We start from the raw sequence: 16881 nt of genomic DNA on the forward strand, positions 1-16881 counted from the left end.
TCCCAAGCAGCAACTATATGGAACCGATGATGGTTTTCAAATAGATTTATTTCACATTGTTTGGCCTAGGAACGAAGGAACTAGTCAATAGCCTTGCCGCCACCTTAACCATCTCAAGTGGCGGAGGTAACGAACTTTCACGATTAAGGTCAATACTATAAACCACTAGGATCATATATTAATGGACAAACTAATACTAGTATGTAGATTTAGCTAGAAAAAATAAAGAGATTGCTCTAGTATCTTTTCTCATGCCTAGGGCCATGGCTATACTGGCCCTTTATGTTCACCACTCACCATCTTCGTATAGGCTGATTCACCAACAATGGATTTCAGGGGCCGCAAGAAACATGCAATATATAGATGTTGTTTGGACGTTGGTCACTAGTAACCACGCGTGAAGTGCGGCGGGTTGTGATGGTGGTATGGTTTTTGGGCGCTACATTCTATGGGTTTTGTGTTGTAAAAAGCTATGGCAATTTGGTTGTGGTGGCAAGCCACGGCTGTGGCGTGGCGGTCAATGGTCGTCAACCAACGGCTGTGGTTGCATGAGCAAGATTTTATTTATTGTTGGCTTTTTGGATCTCAATATCCCATTGAGTTGTTAAAGGTTTTGATCTTTGAAGCCATCTTGGCCACCGATTCATGGAAGGCAACATGGATAACTATTTTGAGCCCGAATCAGAATACAGTCGAATGGATTACTGTTTATGTTCCTGCTTGAGATCTCGAGTTACTTGCACGTGCAAAAATAATTCTGTACTTTCGAAATATCTGTTCAAGTCTTACAAACGAGATTACCTATTTACCATCAAACAGACAAGCACAACACTACCTATGACGCTACCAAATCAGGATGAGGCACGTTACGTTCCAAAAAAAATCAGGATGTGGCACATCACTATTGTGATGGTGTTTTTCTATAAAAGATTCTTTTATTAAATCGTCAATAGCATTATATCAAGTCAATACAAAGCCTTAAAAACTACTTCCTCTATTCTAAATTACAAGATATTTTGGTTTTCTAGATATATTACTTTTACTATACATCTAAACATAACATATATCTAAATATATAACAAAAATCATGTATCTAAAAAATTCAAAGCGTCTATAATGAAGGGCCTCCGTTCCTCAATAAATTAATTCTTAGATTCGGTGTCGGTCAAATTTTTAAAGTTTGACTAACTTTATAGAAAAAAAATAACAACATCTATTTATGACATAAAATAAACATCTTACAAAAATATATTGTATGGTAAATAAATCTAATCTAATAATACTAATTTGATATCATAAATCTTAATAGCTTTTTATAGAAATTCGATAAGTTTTAAAAGTTTGACTTAAAACAACTCTAAAAATATATTTATCTAGAAACGGAGGAAATGTAACAATTTATTATAGACTAAATTGGCAAGCCATATGACTAGGAACAAATATCCTATATGGAATAAAATCTTTCTATATACCGCTGTTATATATTATATGGATAAAGGACTGTATGATGGTTTTCTTCTTCTGTGTATAATGTAGGTATCAAATTGGGAAAATGCGTATCACATTTTTTGACAAAAAAAAGAAGACATGATTTCGGATTTTTCGGTGGCGTGTGCCAGGCTTTCGGCCGCACCGCGGGGCCGGATCTGACTCGGCAACCAGCAACGAACCGGGATGCTCCGCAGGTCCAGAATCGCACTTGCCCAGGAGCCAGCCCAACCCAGCTCGCCTGCCGGCCGAACCAAACCCGCTCCGCCTCCGCCGCCTTCGCACCTGCTGGACGTGATCTCGCCCGCCTGGCAGATTAACAATCACCATTAAGGTTCAGTTGGATGCAGCTTCCGAGGTCCGGAAAGCGGTGCGCCGAGCCGGCCACGGCGGCGACCGCCAAGGCGGAGATGGAGGTTTTCGGCGGCGGCGATGGTGCTCCGCACAAACGCGTCAAACCGCTGCCGCCGCCGCCGCCTCAGGCATTTAGATCGGTAATTGGGCTTTTTTTTTCCCTCCTCGCGTGGCTTTGCTTCTGTTCCGTTTACGACGGCGCGCGCTGAGATTGAAGGCTACAGTATGCTTTCGATTCTGCGCTTGCCTCGTGTCGCGCGGATCGTATGGCTCGTGCGAGACAGAAGGTGGCGCGGTGAAGTCTGAACGACCTCATTGCCACTCTCGTGCTAAAAATCTGGTGAAGTTGTGCCACGTTGTTTCGGTTCGATGCTGCATTGGCATTATTCAGTTCATGATGCATCGACTCGCTGACACGAAGTTAGATGAGATCTCTAGTTAAATTTTGTTTGAGCCTTTCATGTGGATATGTGGTTTGACTACTTGAAATCATGACCGTTGCTTACTTGCTTAGTCTCTGTCCTGCTTCTAGAGAGGAAGTCTAGAAAACATAAAGGTTCTTGTAAATTCAGAGAATGCATTCTTGGCGTGATAAATTTGTCCAGGACTGTCAGGTCCTTTTAGTTTGATCAAATCTGCAGCACATGGTTTAACTTTTCAGGACAGATGCCTGCCTTTGCCATTCATGTCTGCTATAGGTTCTTGAGAGTTCTAAGGTGTTTGCAAAAACACCTCATAGATTATATATTCTGTTCAAGTATTATTGGTTTGTTCAATCAGTATCCAAACTACAACTGCACAAGGCCCTTTAATTCGTTCTCTGATTCCAACATAACCTGTTGCAGGACCTGTCCTGTGATGTGCTTGATGAACCTAGCCCATTGGGTCTGCGACTAAGAAAAAGTCCATCTCTGCTGGACCTTATTCAGACGAAGCTTTCTCAGGCAAAATCTGCCAGTGAACAGTTTGATGTGCACAACAATGTTTCTGATACACCCATGAAGAAAGAGGTTAGATCTGGGGCTCCTACAGCTGGTGAACGACCGAAAGCTTCAAATTTTCCTGCAAATGTTTTGAGAATTGGTAGTTGGGAGGTAACAAAATGCAAGTTTCCTCTTTTCTCAAAAAGATGTGGATTCCCATTTTGTTGTTATACTATATGACACTATAGGAGTCCTATTTGAGCAACTATTTTGCAGCTTTCCCAGACAACCCACCCTATTACCCTAACACTCATAATATTTCTGACCAGTACATTTCACACTACGAAGGTGATTTGGTCGCAAAGTGCTACTTTGCAAAGCATAAGCTTGTCTGGGAAGTCCTACATGATGGTCTCAAGAGTAAGATAGAAATTCAGTGGTCAGATATTATTGCTTTGAAGGCAACCTGCCCCGAGAATGAACAAGAAGGGATCTTAGATCTTGTGGTAAGTTCCTTAGAGGCTGAGACATATTTTGTTGTAGTCTTTTGCATCTCATCATCAGTTCCTTAAACAACATCCCGTTTTCTTTTGTGAAGTTGGCTCGCCCACCCCTTTTCTTCAAAGAGACTAATCCTCAGCCAAGGAAACATACACTATGGCAGGCTGCATCAGATTTTACTGATGGACAGGCAAGCGTCAACAGGTGAAGAACCAGTGCAAAATGTATTTTCCATGTTGGAAGGCAATGTTCTACATAAAGAAATGTTTTTAGTGGGGAGTTGTGACCTATGCTGCTACTCTGTTTTGTAAACATGTTTAACTTTTTGTTATGTGCATATTTTTAGTTACTCAGCTAATATATTAGCTTCCTATTTAGATTTGCTTGTTTTGATTTTCATGAATGATTTTGGTAACTTGCCTTCTATTACATGTTGATTTATATACTATTATTTTTGTTGCCTACCTAAGGAACTAAATACTAAAAAGGATTATGCGTGCAGGAGACATACCTTGCAGTGCCCCTCAAGTTTGTTAAGCAAGAATTTTGAAAAGCTCATTCAATGTGATCATCGTCTACATGAATTGAGCCAACAGCCAGCTGCCATATTGCAAACTCCACATTTTGAACCTAAGCGATCTATTTTTGAAAATCCAAACGAATCAAAGGACTGCTTTGATCTTAATGGCTTGAAGTATGAACATGAAGCTACTTTGCCCAAGTTCACTGATCCCGTCTCAACATGTGTCTTTTCATCACTGTCCAAGAATGTTGGACAACCAATGAACATAGGTAATCAATTCTAGCCACACAATTTAGTATAGACTGCAAGGCTTGTATTTGTGATGTTTTGATGTAATCATGTCTAATGCCAAGGCGTTTACAGGATTTGGTGCTGGAGATTTTGAGGGCACTGTTTCTGAGGAACCAAAGAATTGCAATCAGTGGAATCAATTCAAAGTGCCTGGATTGAAGGCATCCATATCTGTGGAAGATTTGGTTAACCATCTAGGTAACTGCAGAGCTGATCAAAGGAGTGTAAGCGATCCTCCTTTGACCATTAATGATGGAAAATCCAAAGAAGTATTGGAAGATCTTGTTCAATACCTTTTCAGCGATACACACAGTCTGCCAGCCTCAGATGATAAATATTTAATGGCAAGGGTTGACTCCCTTTACTCTTTGCTTGAGAAAGACACGGTGCCAGCCGCCATCTGCAAGCCTGAATGCAGTGATGACATAGGCATAAATTTTGATGGCTTTGAGGAGGAGCTCAACTCATCACTTGCAGGAGCTAAAGAACCGCTCACCATTTCCAGAAAGGATTCTTTCGGGGAGCTGCTGCTAAACCTTCCCCCAGAACCTTCTATTCCACAGTTCTTGTTCAACTTAGCAGAAAATTCTGAAAAATAAAGCGTGCAATCAACTTCTGGTTCTTTACTCCTAGAACAAAGCAGCAGCTGTACAAATTGTGAATATGAGCAATAAATCAGCCACGCCAGAATTCTGTTTTACTTCTTCCCTGTAAATAATTCAGTAGTTTGGTGCAGCAAAATTGTCTGCTCATTGTTTCGTTCGCCGAGAAACTGCACATGCAACGTTGGAACTACAATTTGATGGCATTTTCCTTTTAAATGGTACTCTCTCCCATGTTGGATATTTTTTTTTCTCATCATACTCAGCTTGTTACTTGCATATATGACTATATGAGGGATATGCCCCTCAAGGATACCGATCTTATTAGGGATGTGAATATTATATATATGACATAGGTGTGACTTTTGCTATGTGGAATGTTGGAGAAGGCATTGCAATTTGCATAGCAAGGAAGAATTTCATATAACATGTACATACACTTCGATTCAAATATAATATGTTACTAGTTTCTCACATACATTTGAAGCCTAGAAAGGAGTTGGTGCAACAGACATGCACTCTTTATCTACAGAAACACAAGCCATGTAATGGAATACGATAAATGAAATTCTACACAGCATATATCCCTTGGATACTCTGAAACCGGTACCTAGAGATGTATGACTTGATATTGTTGGAAAATGGATAGTAATGTAATGCTTAATCAAAGGAATCGGGCGGTGGAGCTTCTCCGTCCTCATCGAAACCCTCATTTTCGTCAAGCATGTTCATCAGCATGTTCACCTGCTCATGAAGCATAGAATTTTCCTTCTCAATCTCTGCCCGCTTCTTGCGCTCATCGGCAAGCTGCTTCTGTAGAAGCTCCAGCACACGGGAGTCTTCCTCTAACTGCTCGTTCAGTCCATTGATCTCACGGTCCTGCCACACCGTTTCCACAGTAATAACAATTGTCAGTCTTTGATGCACGTTCAGCAACAAAATTGCCTACAGTTTACCTTAGGCAGCACACAAGCATGATACTCTTATCGCAGATAAAAGCAGAAGCCATCGTTTCAGGATTTTCAGCTTGATCATCGATGCATTTACTAGAAAAATAGCATTGCATGCCGCATTGATATCATGCAGGTATGTAGAATCAGACCACTAGAAAGATTATAAACCTTTCTGTTCATTTCTTGGATTGCAATCCTCCTCATGCTCTCCACAACATCTACATTGACGAGCTTACGTTTCTTGCCCACCAGCCATCCCTTAGGATATGATGCGGGCTCAAAGTCCGGTGGTGGAAGCAGCATTTCAGCACTGCGCTTTCCATTGATCGGCTCAAGAGGCTCAAAGAGAGCCTTCCGCTTCTCAGATAAGTTAGCTTTTGGGTCTGGTTGTACATCCTCAGCTGTAGCTGTTGTATCTGTTGCATCGTCGGTCTTCATGGGTTCCTCTTGAGCCTGCTCATTAGTTTCTTCGGTAGCATCTTTGTCAGGTTCTTGTTGCAAGCTCCGGCCATTGGCTGGAACATACATATTGTTAGTCAGATCAAGAGTCAGTGCACTTCCCCAGTTAAAATCTAATGCACACATGACCATTCGCTCTATACAATATGATCAGTTGGAAGTTCATTCATTTTGACAACCAATATGTTAGTGAGTTGTGAGGATGAGTTTGGCTGTCATGTGAATAGCTTATGCAGAGTCTAGGGGATGCTTTTATTCATTTCTTAGAAATATTTTTATAGCTCTTGCTTTCATTCTTTTGTGAGGCTTCTTTAATTCTTCACAGGCCTTCAGTGTCTTGCAAGTATGCTATATGTATATGTACCATCCTTCACAAAGAAGTAAAGTAATAAGGGACCGAAATAACACACTGTATTGAACATAAAGATCTATTCATGAACAATACCATAAGCTCTAAAAAGAAGGCTGATGAGAAAGTAAAATTTGCCCAAAGAGCACAAGCTCTGATGTTGTGAGCCACAAGTTTCGCACTGTGATTCGTGCACAGCACCAGCAGGAGAGAGACAATATTCTAGTATCTCTCTCGTGGGCATGAATCTCAGTGTCAAACATGTGGCTCACAGTAGCAAGAGCATGTTCCCTTAAGGGCAAAATTTCTGCATTCCAAGACTGATACATTGTTTTTATGTCTGCTAGAGAGTAATTTCCAAGGTTGATTTATTTTGCCCTAAACTAATCTGTCAGCGTCACATATTGGTCAGTATCAACCAGATGTAGCATCAGATTGACCTGATTAGCATTCCAATAAGCCAGCCCACATGAGCCATACATAATCTGACCCACACGAGACACGACAATACTGCCCTCTGGACATATGCTACAAAATACTCATATACGACTAGATTGTAGTTTATCTGTTTGTTCCATACTTGACCATGCCTAGACGGCTACTCGGTTAGAATTGTTCATACTTGTCTGCTGCCACACCAAGAAACTCTAGGATGCTACACCGGTTGCATACTAGTCTTTGGCTTCGTCTGAACAGCGGCAAAGAGAGGAAAATATTGGAAAGGCAGAAACAGACAAGAAAACACACAGAAATCTAATCCCACGGTAGCAAGATTAGAAATTACTCTTTGCTGCAAAGGGTATCTAGGAATATGATTTCTTGCTGCAAGCATATTCCTGGGACCACTGTTACTAAGCACCACACCGCAGCTGCAGGCTTGGGATTAGCCTTGAAGACAAGCAAAGACGTCTGCTATTCTGGTAGCTGACAACTTGACAAGGTATTGAAATGACCAGCTACGCTCACGTGATCGAACTACCAAACGGGAGGTTATCCAATAAAAGTTAAGTACCACGGATGCGTGATTAACGTGCTATGTTAATTGTTAACTAGTACTGGACTACCGGTACGTCACGCGAGTGAGCTGTCTATCATTCATCCCCCCACACGAAATATCTCACCGGCACAGTCCCGGGCATCAGTACCAGAACTTATATGAACAAAAAGGAAAATGTTCCGGTCGAGAGAAAAAAACCACGGTGCTTGTGGAGGGAAACAAAGTAGCTGAGATTAATAGTGTTTAGATGTTAATCTAATTATATTGCTTTTATATGAACTGTATTACTTTCTTTTGAGCAGAATTACAGAGAAATTTGAAGAAAACTGAGCTGAAATTGGCCATCTTCCAAGAACAGAGAAATAGACGATGAGACATGATGAGAAGACGATTCTTGCGGGGGTAAAAAAAATAGGCACTTGAAATCAGTGAGATTTTGTATGCAGGTTGCAGGAACAGGAATTGATTGAGAACAGCAGGCACCTGATCTCCTTGACTTCCAGAAAATCCTGGGGGGATCAGCCGGAACGGGCTCCTCCATGCCTGGCTGCTCCCTCGCTCCCTACAGCACAAAACGAATTGCACCCATCAGCTTCCAGCTGTGCTAATAAATCTCTGCTTCTTCCGCCTCAAATTCCTCCTCGCTTCCAGGCCTCCGTGAGCTAACCATGTCAATCAAAATCTCACCTCGGCGGCTTCTCGGCTCCAGGCTAACTGGGCTTCCCTTTCTCCTGGACCTGGTTGCCGCGCTGCGCCGCGCGCGCTACTCCCTTCTCCTCGCTCGCTCGCTCGCTGTGTCTTGTTGGTTGCGTTATCTTGTGGCTCTGGGCTGACGGATGGACGTGTGCTGTTTGGAGTGCGAGAGGGGGGCGGTGGTCGCCTTGGAATACACTCCCCGTTTCTTGGCCCTGTCGTCGTGGTCATCGTTGGCTTGGGTTTTCCTTTCAGGGACGTAACGCCTAACGATGGCGGAAACGGCGTACTTCTCCCGTCGGCGTTACCCGCCACCAACATTGTTTAGAGCATCTCCAAAAGCTCGGTTAAAATTAGTAGATAAATTCTAATGTTTAGCCATTTTGTAAAATAGATAACTTTTTAAAAAAGAAGAGGTTCACAACAGCCTTGCTATCAGATAGCTAGTGCCAGTGGTTGGCTATATATGGCCAACGAAAATCAAAAGATAGCAAACTTTTTATTTTACAAAATTAAATAGCATATCTGTTGGAGCCTATTTTTCTACTATAAAAATTCTAAAAAGCCTCCTTAATAAAAATAGCAAAGCTGTTGGAGTTGGTCTTAGTTCCTTTAAAATTTTTGCAAAACTTTTCATATTCCCCGTTATATCGAATCTTACATATACATAAAAATTTTACCTGTAATTTGCAAGACAAATTTTTTAATTTATTTAATCTATAATTAAGTAATATTTATCACATGCAAACAAATGTATACTAAAACTAAAGAACGGGGCCCAGTCCTAGTCCCATAGCCATGTTCGCGGAGACGCGGATTCTCTGTGGCCAGCTGCACACGCCTGTACTGTTGCCCACACCACACCCGGTCAGACAGTCAGTGCTAAAGCTCCATTTGTCAGGTTTATTTACAAACTTGGTTTGGCAGCTGACTCGTTGAAACAATCTTCATTTGAAATATCATTGAACAAACTTCAATTTCTATTCCTTAAGATAGCAACGCAAAATCTCACTGTACAGCTAGAAACTAGAGGCAGAGATCCGCCCGCAGCACGCCAACCACTGCCTTCCGGCTTCGTCCGTCCATTTCTGTTGCACTGGCACAGTGACACCTGCATTTGCAATGCGACAGCAGCCAGAGATCATGTGAACACCATTACTCGGCCTCAGGTACAAACGCTTTTCCTTCAATGATGATGCATTGACATCAACAGCTGGGCCACCAATCGCAAACCTCAGCCCAAGCTAACTGCAGGCTGCGCCTGTTCTGTTCCCTATGCACAGGCCAGGCTTATAGCAGGCTAGCGGGACAAGCCCAACTGCCCAAGCCACAGTCCAGCCCAGATGTGCACCAGCTGGTACAACCAACCAATTAAAAAAAAACACCAATCAGCCGCAAGTGCGGTCGCTACTCAGAAAGCCACAAGTCACAACATATATGACCAGCCAGCCAGCGCAGATTGGCTCAGTTTATTCAAAATGACACTGTCAATTGACTGCAGATTTTAACTATGAGGACAACAGGAGGAAAAAAAAATATATCAGGCAAGTTGCATGATTCAGCTCCCGATTGAACTCCAATGATAGCTACTTACACTATCTGAATGCCCACAGAAATGGGGCACTCAGACTTTTGATCTGCACCGTTATACCAACAGAAGCTTTTCTATCAATGCAGATGATACCTCACCCTCTATATGCAATATAAGATGAAAATCTATCCTATACCATAGCTCAAATCAAGCTAAACTGACGTTTCTGGTTAGTGATCAGTGCGCTGCCCCAGGCTCCAGGCAGGCAAGACACTGGGCAGGCTCAGCAAGTCCGTAAACTGATTCAATGCACCTGCTGTGGAACACATGGTGGCATGCCAGAACCGCAACGACTGGAGGAGCATTGGCATCACGGCCTGCATCCCCTTGTGGCCGGAAAGCAATATCAAGCTTGCAGAGCTGGCACCTTGTTCCCAGCAGCCCAACCGGTGGCGGGTCATCATTCTCAAACAGAGCTGAAATTGCAATGAGGCAGTTACAAAGAGGCCAGGAAAGCACCAACTATAACAGAAAACAAGATTGAAAAACATACACCAATTGGTAGAACTTTACCTGGCCCTTTTATGTAGAGCTGCTGTTCCTGCCTCAGCTGCTGCAAACTACCCAATTTAAATTGCTGAAGCAGCTGCTCTTGCTGCTTGATTAAAAGCGCCCTTGTGTAAGCAGGATTTGAGAGAGGATTGGAACTGTCCTTCATGTTTCCAATTTCTAACTTTGGTGTAATCAAGGGAGCAGTCGCACCAGCCAATCCACTGGCCTGGTTAGGCATTATTGGTACATTGGATGGCTTCTTAATGCAATCATTTTGAAGGACCGGCCTTGGGAAATTAGCAACTGTAGCAGCCAACTGGTTGACTTTACTTGTTTCATGGATATGCATGGTGACACTGGAGTTCTTTGCAGTGTCAGGTTGCAATTGCTGTGCAAGCGATGGGACAGCTGCACTATCTGACTGACTGATCACATTTGTACTAGCAGAAATCACTTCTGCTGGAGCATTAGCAAAGCTTTTCCCAGTTTCGATTTGAGATTTCCCTGAGGGTGGTAGAGCAGCTCCCTTAACACCCAGGATTCTGATAGTTGATTTCCTTATTGAAGGTGCATCTGAAAGGCCTTTGCATATTTGTAGCTTCTTTGTGGGAGATGGCAAGACAGCTCCATCTGACTGATCACCCAGGCTCACAATTTCTTCATCTCTGTACTTCTTGCCTGGAATAAGATAAAGTTATAAAGGGTTAGGATCCAGAACATGACTAGTAAAATTATGTTGATAAAGCATCAAGTAAGCACCACTGGGAATGTTTGAGTTAGCTTTTGAAGCTAAATGGTTGATTGAATCTTTGACAGCTCGGGAAGAAGCAACTCTTGAACGCTTAGCAGTAGGGTTGATTGTAAGGCTTGCACATTTCCTCTCTTCATTCATTGCAACAGGTTGAGTAAGAGGCTTCCAACCAGATGAAGTCACTTTTAGAGGGGTCCGGGCATGTCTGGCAGTAGGTCGTGAGGCAGCTAACTGAGTGCTAAAAGAAGCATCTGAAGTACTTCTTCGTGTGCTTGCACTAGCAGATCCTCCTGCCTTGAAACCAGGTGAAGCCACAATAGGATCAGACCCACGGGTCATAGAACGAGTAACAGGGCGAAACAACTGATAAGCAGGTGCACTGCAAGATGGGCCAGAGTGTCCAGCATTTCTGCTCACTGAAAATGCAAAGCAAAGTGAAAAAAAAAAGTGAGAACAAGATTAAGCAGAAAGCATTCTTTGGGGGGTGTAGTGTTAGCTAATATGTACTTCATGAACAGAAGTGTGAGACTGTGAGGCATTACTAAAATCATGCAGAATGGTCCTATAGCAAGAGACTACACTAAATATCAATTCAGTCAAGACGCAGTATGATGCAGATTGCAAAGACAGGGAACATAGAACAGAAGAAATAAATGTACAACTCCATTTTGTGACATTTGTTAAATGAATCAACAGAAGATGCACTTCTATAAACTATACCACATAACCAACTTAGAATATTTAATGGAATTGTCACACAGTTACATATTGGGGATATGTGGATATGCCAAATAAAGAAAATCAGCACATGTAAGTTCAATATCAGACCAGATAACTTGATGGGGGGCAGTCTCCGTATGAGGCCAAATATCTGGACTAACATTACCTCAGGCCAAGCAATCCTATCGGAAACAAATCAACCCTTTAAAGCAACAATGCGTTTATTCACCTGCGCACTTGGATTTAGTAGAAAATGGAAAGCAAGAAGGACCTAATAATACCTAACAATACTAGACAAGACCAACCAATCAAGTGGGAAAACAGTTCAATAATAACCTATAAAGGAACCTACAACCATTAAACATCCCCGCAGTACAAATCACATCCAACTGCAAAGGCAGAAATCAGAATTTATTCATGAATTTTTAAAAGAAAGAATTAACCATCTAAATGGGATCGCGTTCCTCAATCCCAAGGTAGTCCAATCGAAGAAACCCTCGCCCAGCTTTTCAGAACCGCGGTGCAAAACAGAGCCTCTGGTGTTACCCAAAGCAAGAATACAAACCCCCCTATCATCACGAGAGGGGTGCCAAAATTCGAGGGGGGGCTAAAAGAGCTCTCAGCTGTGCGTTCCAGGGTCACAAATTCCACGCGTACTCTCACAGCCAGATCCAGGCAACATGTGGATTCTATCAAGAGTCTCATCGACGATCCGTACACCATACACGCAACTAAGCACGCCGACCCGGGGCCGCATCCCCCACGAAACCCCAACCCCAGGCCAAGCCGCCACCGTTTCATGATCAAGTACATCGCATTGCGCCGACGAACGGAATCGCCCGCCCGGAACCCTAGGAATTCGCCTGAAGACGACATCAAGCAGCACCCCCGCTAAGAACACCCGAAAACCCCCCACGGGACGGGGCCGCTCCCTTACCATTCCTGGAGGCTGCGGCGGCGGCGGCCGAGGCGGTGGCAGCGGCCGCCGGGGGATTCGAGACCCCGGAAGCGCGCGGCATTGGATTGACGAATCGGTGGGGCAATCGCGAAGAGGATCGAGGAGGAAGCCCTAAGATTTTCTTTTTTTTTTTCTCTCTCTCCCTCTCTTTCCCCCTTCTCTCTCGCGAAGGGGAGAGAGGAGGCGGAGGCCGGTTCTGCCTCTTTTCCTCTCGCGCACTAGGCTCGCAGACAGGAAGGAAGAGGAAGCGGAAGGGGAGAAGCCGGGGGAATGGCAGGAGGTGGCGAGTTATATAGGCTTCGGCGTGAGGCGTGCGCGCCGGGCCCACAGATCAGGTGTCGGTGGGCCCTTGAGCTCTTGGGCTGGGGTGGGCCCCTGTGGGGCCCATGTGGAGGTGGGACGGGGAGGGTGGTGTGGCGTTTCCATTCGCTCCAGCCCAAACCGCTTTTTCTTGACAGAATTTTCAACCTAACAAAGAATCTGGGTGTAGGTGACTTAGCACGTCTGCACGTGCAATAATACTGAGAAATGAGGGCCTTGTTTAGTTTCAAAATTTTTGGCAAAATAAGCACTGTAGCAATTTCGTTTGTATTTGCCAAATATTGTTCAATCATGGACTAACTAGGCTCAAAAGATTCGTATCGTCAATTCCGACTAAACTGTGCAATTAGTTTTTATTTTTATCTATATTTAATACTCCATGTATACGTCTAAAGATTCGATGTGACGGAAAATCTGAAAAATTTTGCAAATTTTTTGGGAACTAAACAAGGCCGAGAATGCAGCTGAAACAGTGATTACCAATGGGCTAGGGTTGAACATGTGTGACCTCCCATAATATTTTTATGCAGATCAATGTCGGCTTCCGTTTGACGATCTTTGTTGTTATGGTTTATTACATTATTTTTTTATAGGATGTCAACAAGCCAATAATAATTACTTCATAGCCTACAAGACGTGATTTGACTTATGGTATTTAAGATTATACTTTGGCCGTTAATTTATCTTATTATGGTCCAGTTTGGTTCCTCTTACTAAATTTTAGCTACTCTTGTTAGACTAGTGGACTAAACTATTTTAGCTCATTTTTAGTCAATGTGTTTAGAACTTTAGCTACTAAAATGACTAAAAATTTAGCTATCTAAATTTTAACAAGGAGAACCAAACAGGTTCTACATATAATCTATGGCAGCAACGAAAGTATAAAAAGTATTTCTAAACACAAATCTAGTACTACCACTGTCATACTATAAATTTTTATATATCATTAGATTAGTTGTTAGTCAAAGATAACAAATTTTTTTGGCAAAAAAAAACAAAAGTTTGAATTTTAAATGTTTGCCTTATATTTTTATACAAAGAGTATTGTTTTATAATACGTGAACAACTAAAAAAACATGAAAAGAAGTTATGTAAAGTTAATAATAATAATAATCTACTACGAATCCACCTATGCCCATAAATAAATTATGGTAACTAATGATGATTCAATTAGTTGAAGGACTAACATGTCATGTAGAGTATGAGTAAGTATTAAATCAAAATGATGAGGCTATTACGCTCAACAACCTCTAAAAAGCAAAAAGGAGCACATTGCGTGGGTTTTTGAAAGGATCAACGAAAAAACTCTATATTCAACCAACGTGAATGCATCTAGCAGAATTTACTCAACATCAATGTATGTTGTATTCATCGTGGTTGCATCCCATGCCTTGTTGTGGAAGGTTTTTAAGCACGTTTAGACATTTATCAGAGTGTTTTGGAAAATTTCTATATTGTTTTATTATTTTACATTTTTGTAGAAGCTAAATATATTTTTGAAGCTTCTATATATATTTTCATGATATTTAAATATTTTTCCAGATACATCATGTCCTAATCTATCAATAATTTTTTTTTCTCAAAATTATTAAAAGTTTTTAGAGATACTTTTCATGGTTTAAAAACGTTTTAAAGCGGTTACCATATTTTTATTTTGAAATATGACAATCCCATGAGAACCACTTATCGTCGAAACACGAGGTAACTTATTAAAGTTTTTCCGAAAGATGAAAAAAAAAAACTAGACTACGACCATAGTCGAAGAAGATACAAATTGACTTCCTCCGGCCCATCAGCTCAGATCTGAGGTAATGGGCCGTCGCCAAGCGCGCAAAGCCGAGCCAGCGTGGCGGGCCTCCATCTCCACGCGCGGCAAATCGGCGAGCTGATGCGGAGGCGGGAGAGGGCGCGAGGCGGCGCTTGGCGCCGTCCAGAATCAGTAGGCACCGCTGCAACGGCGACTTCTTCCCTCACCAACGTGGCCGCGTCGAGGGTTCGGGTGAGTCGCCGTTGATGTGGTTGGTGGTTTGGGGAACAGCGGAGGGCGGTTCGTGCGGTGCCCTTGTTCAGGGAATCGAGATTCGATAGTGTCGTTGATTCGAATCCCTTCTCGTGGTATGCCAGTTTATTCGGATTCAACCGTGTATGTGATTGATCTATCGGGGATTGAAAATCGGGTCGAATATGGTACTGCTTTGGATTTCGCAGTAAGGCTGTTTAGGCCAGTCGTTGAGTAGGTCAGTTTAGAGAAATGTTAAGTCCCATTTTCTGACAGAAATGGAACTGACGGTGGAGCCAAGCTGACCCCCTTATTAAAGCTAGTATACTAGTTGTATAGCATTGTTACATTGTATAGCAGCAGTTGATCATTGCTTAGGTGTCTTTCTCTCTGTTGAGGCCCGTATTCTCACTTATTAGTCATGTTAGTGAGCATTATCATGTCTCAAAGTGTACAAACAATGGAGCTTAGCACTCATCAAGTACAAGTGTCCCACAACTGCCTTTTTGCTGGTTATAACTTATTCCTAACGCTAGTAACTTTGATGTCTTTCAGGCTGTCACGAGATTCAAGGGTATTAGTGATATGCAAAAGTTTGCTTTATGGCAAGTCAGGTAATCACAAATCATGGGCAATGGCAGGGATGTAGAGTGGCGGTCTTTCAAAAGAAATTTGTGTTTCAGTGTAGCTATTTCCAGTTGAGTGCAAGCTATTGCATTATTATTACTAGCTCATGTCTCATGATCTGCGTTGCCAGTGATGAGCGAAGGCTTCTTTAAGTGTCAATACAAGACTCCACTGACGAAATGGCAAGGTTCTCAGTCCTCATTGTCGCTATTCTTGAAAAGAAAACAAGTACACATCCTCACATGCACTAGTTTGTTGGAATAGTAAAAGTCCCCTCTCTATTATTGCCTATCTAGGCTGTTCCTGATATCACATAACAATGTTCTAGAGGCTATATGCTAATGATTGCATGGGTACCAGTAAGGCAGTAACCATAGTCATAACTCCTAAGTCCTTTTTCTTTTAAAGAAGGGGGACATCCTAAAAATCTACAGTACGGTGTATTAAGTTGATAATTTTAAATTTTAATCAGCACTGCAGTATCTTTTATTGAATTAACTTACACTCACTTCATTTTATTTATATAACACAGTCCATTTAGCAATTTTTGTTTGATGTGGCAGTGACACCCCCTTAACAGTCAAGATGCTCTTAGTTACTTTCCCCCCTATGAAGGAAAAAGGTGTGGGGAAAAGTGGTAACTAAACTAATGACAGATAACTTTGTCCCGGTTGCTGTCCTCATACTTTAGTCTTTTATTATCTGATTTATTGATTGGAAGAAAATTCCATTATCAGTTATTTTCTGAATTTTCTGGACAATGCCCACGGCCCACCTCGTCTTTCAGACTGATGAGTTACACAGGTTCATCAGATTCTCTCCTGAAACCTCTTCTCCTTTACTTGCCATTTCATAATGTTATGGTCCCAGTTACATTTCCATTTCTTGCAGGAGATGGTCCCAGTTACATTACATGGTTCTGTTGGACACAATGAAGCCATGCAGATATGCTATTAAAATCCTGCTAGTTATTATGGCTTTAAATTGTACCATGTCTGTTCCATTTTCATCTAAGCAGAGCATGAACTATCAAAGGATCATGTTACAGACATCTCACATTTGAGAAAATTCTGTTCAGTGGTTCTTCAAGGGTAAGGTTTACTGTCTTATGCACTCAATTCTCAGTCTCCGCAGTAGTGATTTTCAGAGCAAAACATGTTTTTTCTAAAGGTTCAGCTTCTGCATTCCAGTAGCTGCATGATATCAACCACATGTCAAAACCAGTCTCAGCCTTATTTCCTGATTTATGATGCCTCTCAGCCTGCAACATTGATGACAGTGACTAGTGA

General features: G+C 42.1%; 3 protein-coding genes across 4 annotated transcripts; 1 reads left to right on the forward strand and 2 right to left on the reverse strand.

Annotated features, from left to right (window-relative positions):
- Positions 1576–4925, forward strand: LOC8082733. Of its 2 annotated transcripts, none has more exons than XM_021459342.1 (6): positions 1576–1982; positions 2688–2852; positions 3095–3271; positions 3364–3470; positions 3769–4058; positions 4153–4925. In XM_021459342.1, the coding sequence occupies exons 1-6, from the start codon at positions 1833–1835 to the stop codon at positions 4677–4679; spliced, it is 1416 nt and encodes a 471-aa protein (XP_021315017.1). In that variant the 5' UTR covers positions 1576–1832; the 3' UTR covers positions 4680–4925. The 2 variants fall into 2 exon arrangements, with proteins under 2 accessions (XP_021315017.1, XP_021315016.1); XM_021459341.1 differs by having other exon boundaries at positions 1578–1982; positions 2688–2936.
- LOC8082735 (protein HEADING DATE REPRESSOR 1) lies at positions 5081–8419 on the reverse strand. The gene is made up of 4 exons (XM_002454647.2): positions 8128–8419; positions 7924–8002; positions 5804–6150; positions 5081–5561 (listed from the first exon to the last, which is right to left on the reverse strand). Exons 1-4 carry the CDS (start codon positions 8362–8364, stop codon positions 5343–5345), a joined length of 882 nt encoding a protein of 293 aa, XP_002454692.1. The 5' UTR covers positions 8365–8419; the 3' UTR covers positions 5081–5342.
- LOC8081977 lies at positions 9558–12893 on the reverse strand. Its single transcript, XM_002454648.2, has 4 exons — positions 12625–12893; positions 10976–11383; positions 10238–10894; positions 9558–10140 (listed from the first exon to the last, which is right to left on the reverse strand). Exons 1-4 carry the CDS (start codon positions 12704–12706, stop codon positions 9902–9904), a joined length of 1386 nt encoding a protein of 461 aa, XP_002454693.1. The 5' UTR covers positions 12707–12893; the 3' UTR covers positions 9558–9901.

The sequence above is a fragment of the Sorghum bicolor genome, chromosome 4 (assembly GCF_000003195.3).
Source record: "Sorghum bicolor cultivar BTx623 chromosome 4, Sorghum_bicolor_NCBIv3, whole genome shotgun sequence".
Taxonomy (NCBI): domain Eukaryota; kingdom Viridiplantae; phylum Streptophyta; class Magnoliopsida; order Poales; family Poaceae; genus Sorghum; species Sorghum bicolor.

What these genes read in the sequence shown, in the direction of transcription:
- LOC8082733 (XM_021459341.1), top strand. Translation starts at nt 1,833, where the DNA reads ATGCAGCTTCCGAGGTCCGGAAAGCGGTGCGCCGAGCCGGCCACGGCG. An exon ending in TGAGAATTGGTAGTTGGGAG is followed by an intron (nt 2,937 to 3,094) that starts GTAACAAAATGC and finishes ATTTCTGACCAG; the next exon opens with TACATTTCACACTACGAAGG. An exon ending in TGGACAACCAATGAACATAG is followed by an intron (nt 4,059 to 4,152) that starts GTAATCAATTCT and finishes AGGCGTTTACAG; the next exon opens with GATTTGGTGCTGGAGATTTT.
- LOC8082735 (XM_002454647.2), bottom strand. Translation starts at nt 8,364, where the DNA reads ATGACCACGACGACAGGGCCAAGAAACGGGGAGTGTATTCCAAGGCGA. An exon ending in GGAGCCGAGAAGCCGCCGAG is followed by an intron (nt 8,003 to 8,127) that starts GTGAGATTTTGA and finishes TTTGTGCTGTAG; the next exon opens with GGAGCGAGGGAGCAGCCAGG. An exon ending in TCCAAGAAATGAACAGAAAG is followed by an intron (nt 5,562 to 5,803) that starts GTTTATAATCTT and finishes ACGGTGTGGCAG; the next exon opens with GACCGTGAGATCAATGGACT.
- LOC8081977 (XM_002454648.2), bottom strand. Translation starts at nt 12,706, where the DNA reads ATGCCGCGCGCTTCCGGGGTCTCGAATCCCCCGGCGGCCGCTGCCACC. An exon ending in TAACTCAAACATTCCCAGTG is followed by an intron (nt 10,895 to 10,975) that starts GTGCTTACTTGA and finishes ATCTTATTCCAG; the next exon opens with GCAAGAAGTACAGAGATGAA. An exon ending in GCTCTACATAAAAGGGCCAG is followed by an intron (nt 10,141 to 10,237) that starts GTAAAGTTCTAC and finishes TTGCAATTTCAG; the next exon opens with CTCTGTTTGAGAATGATGAC.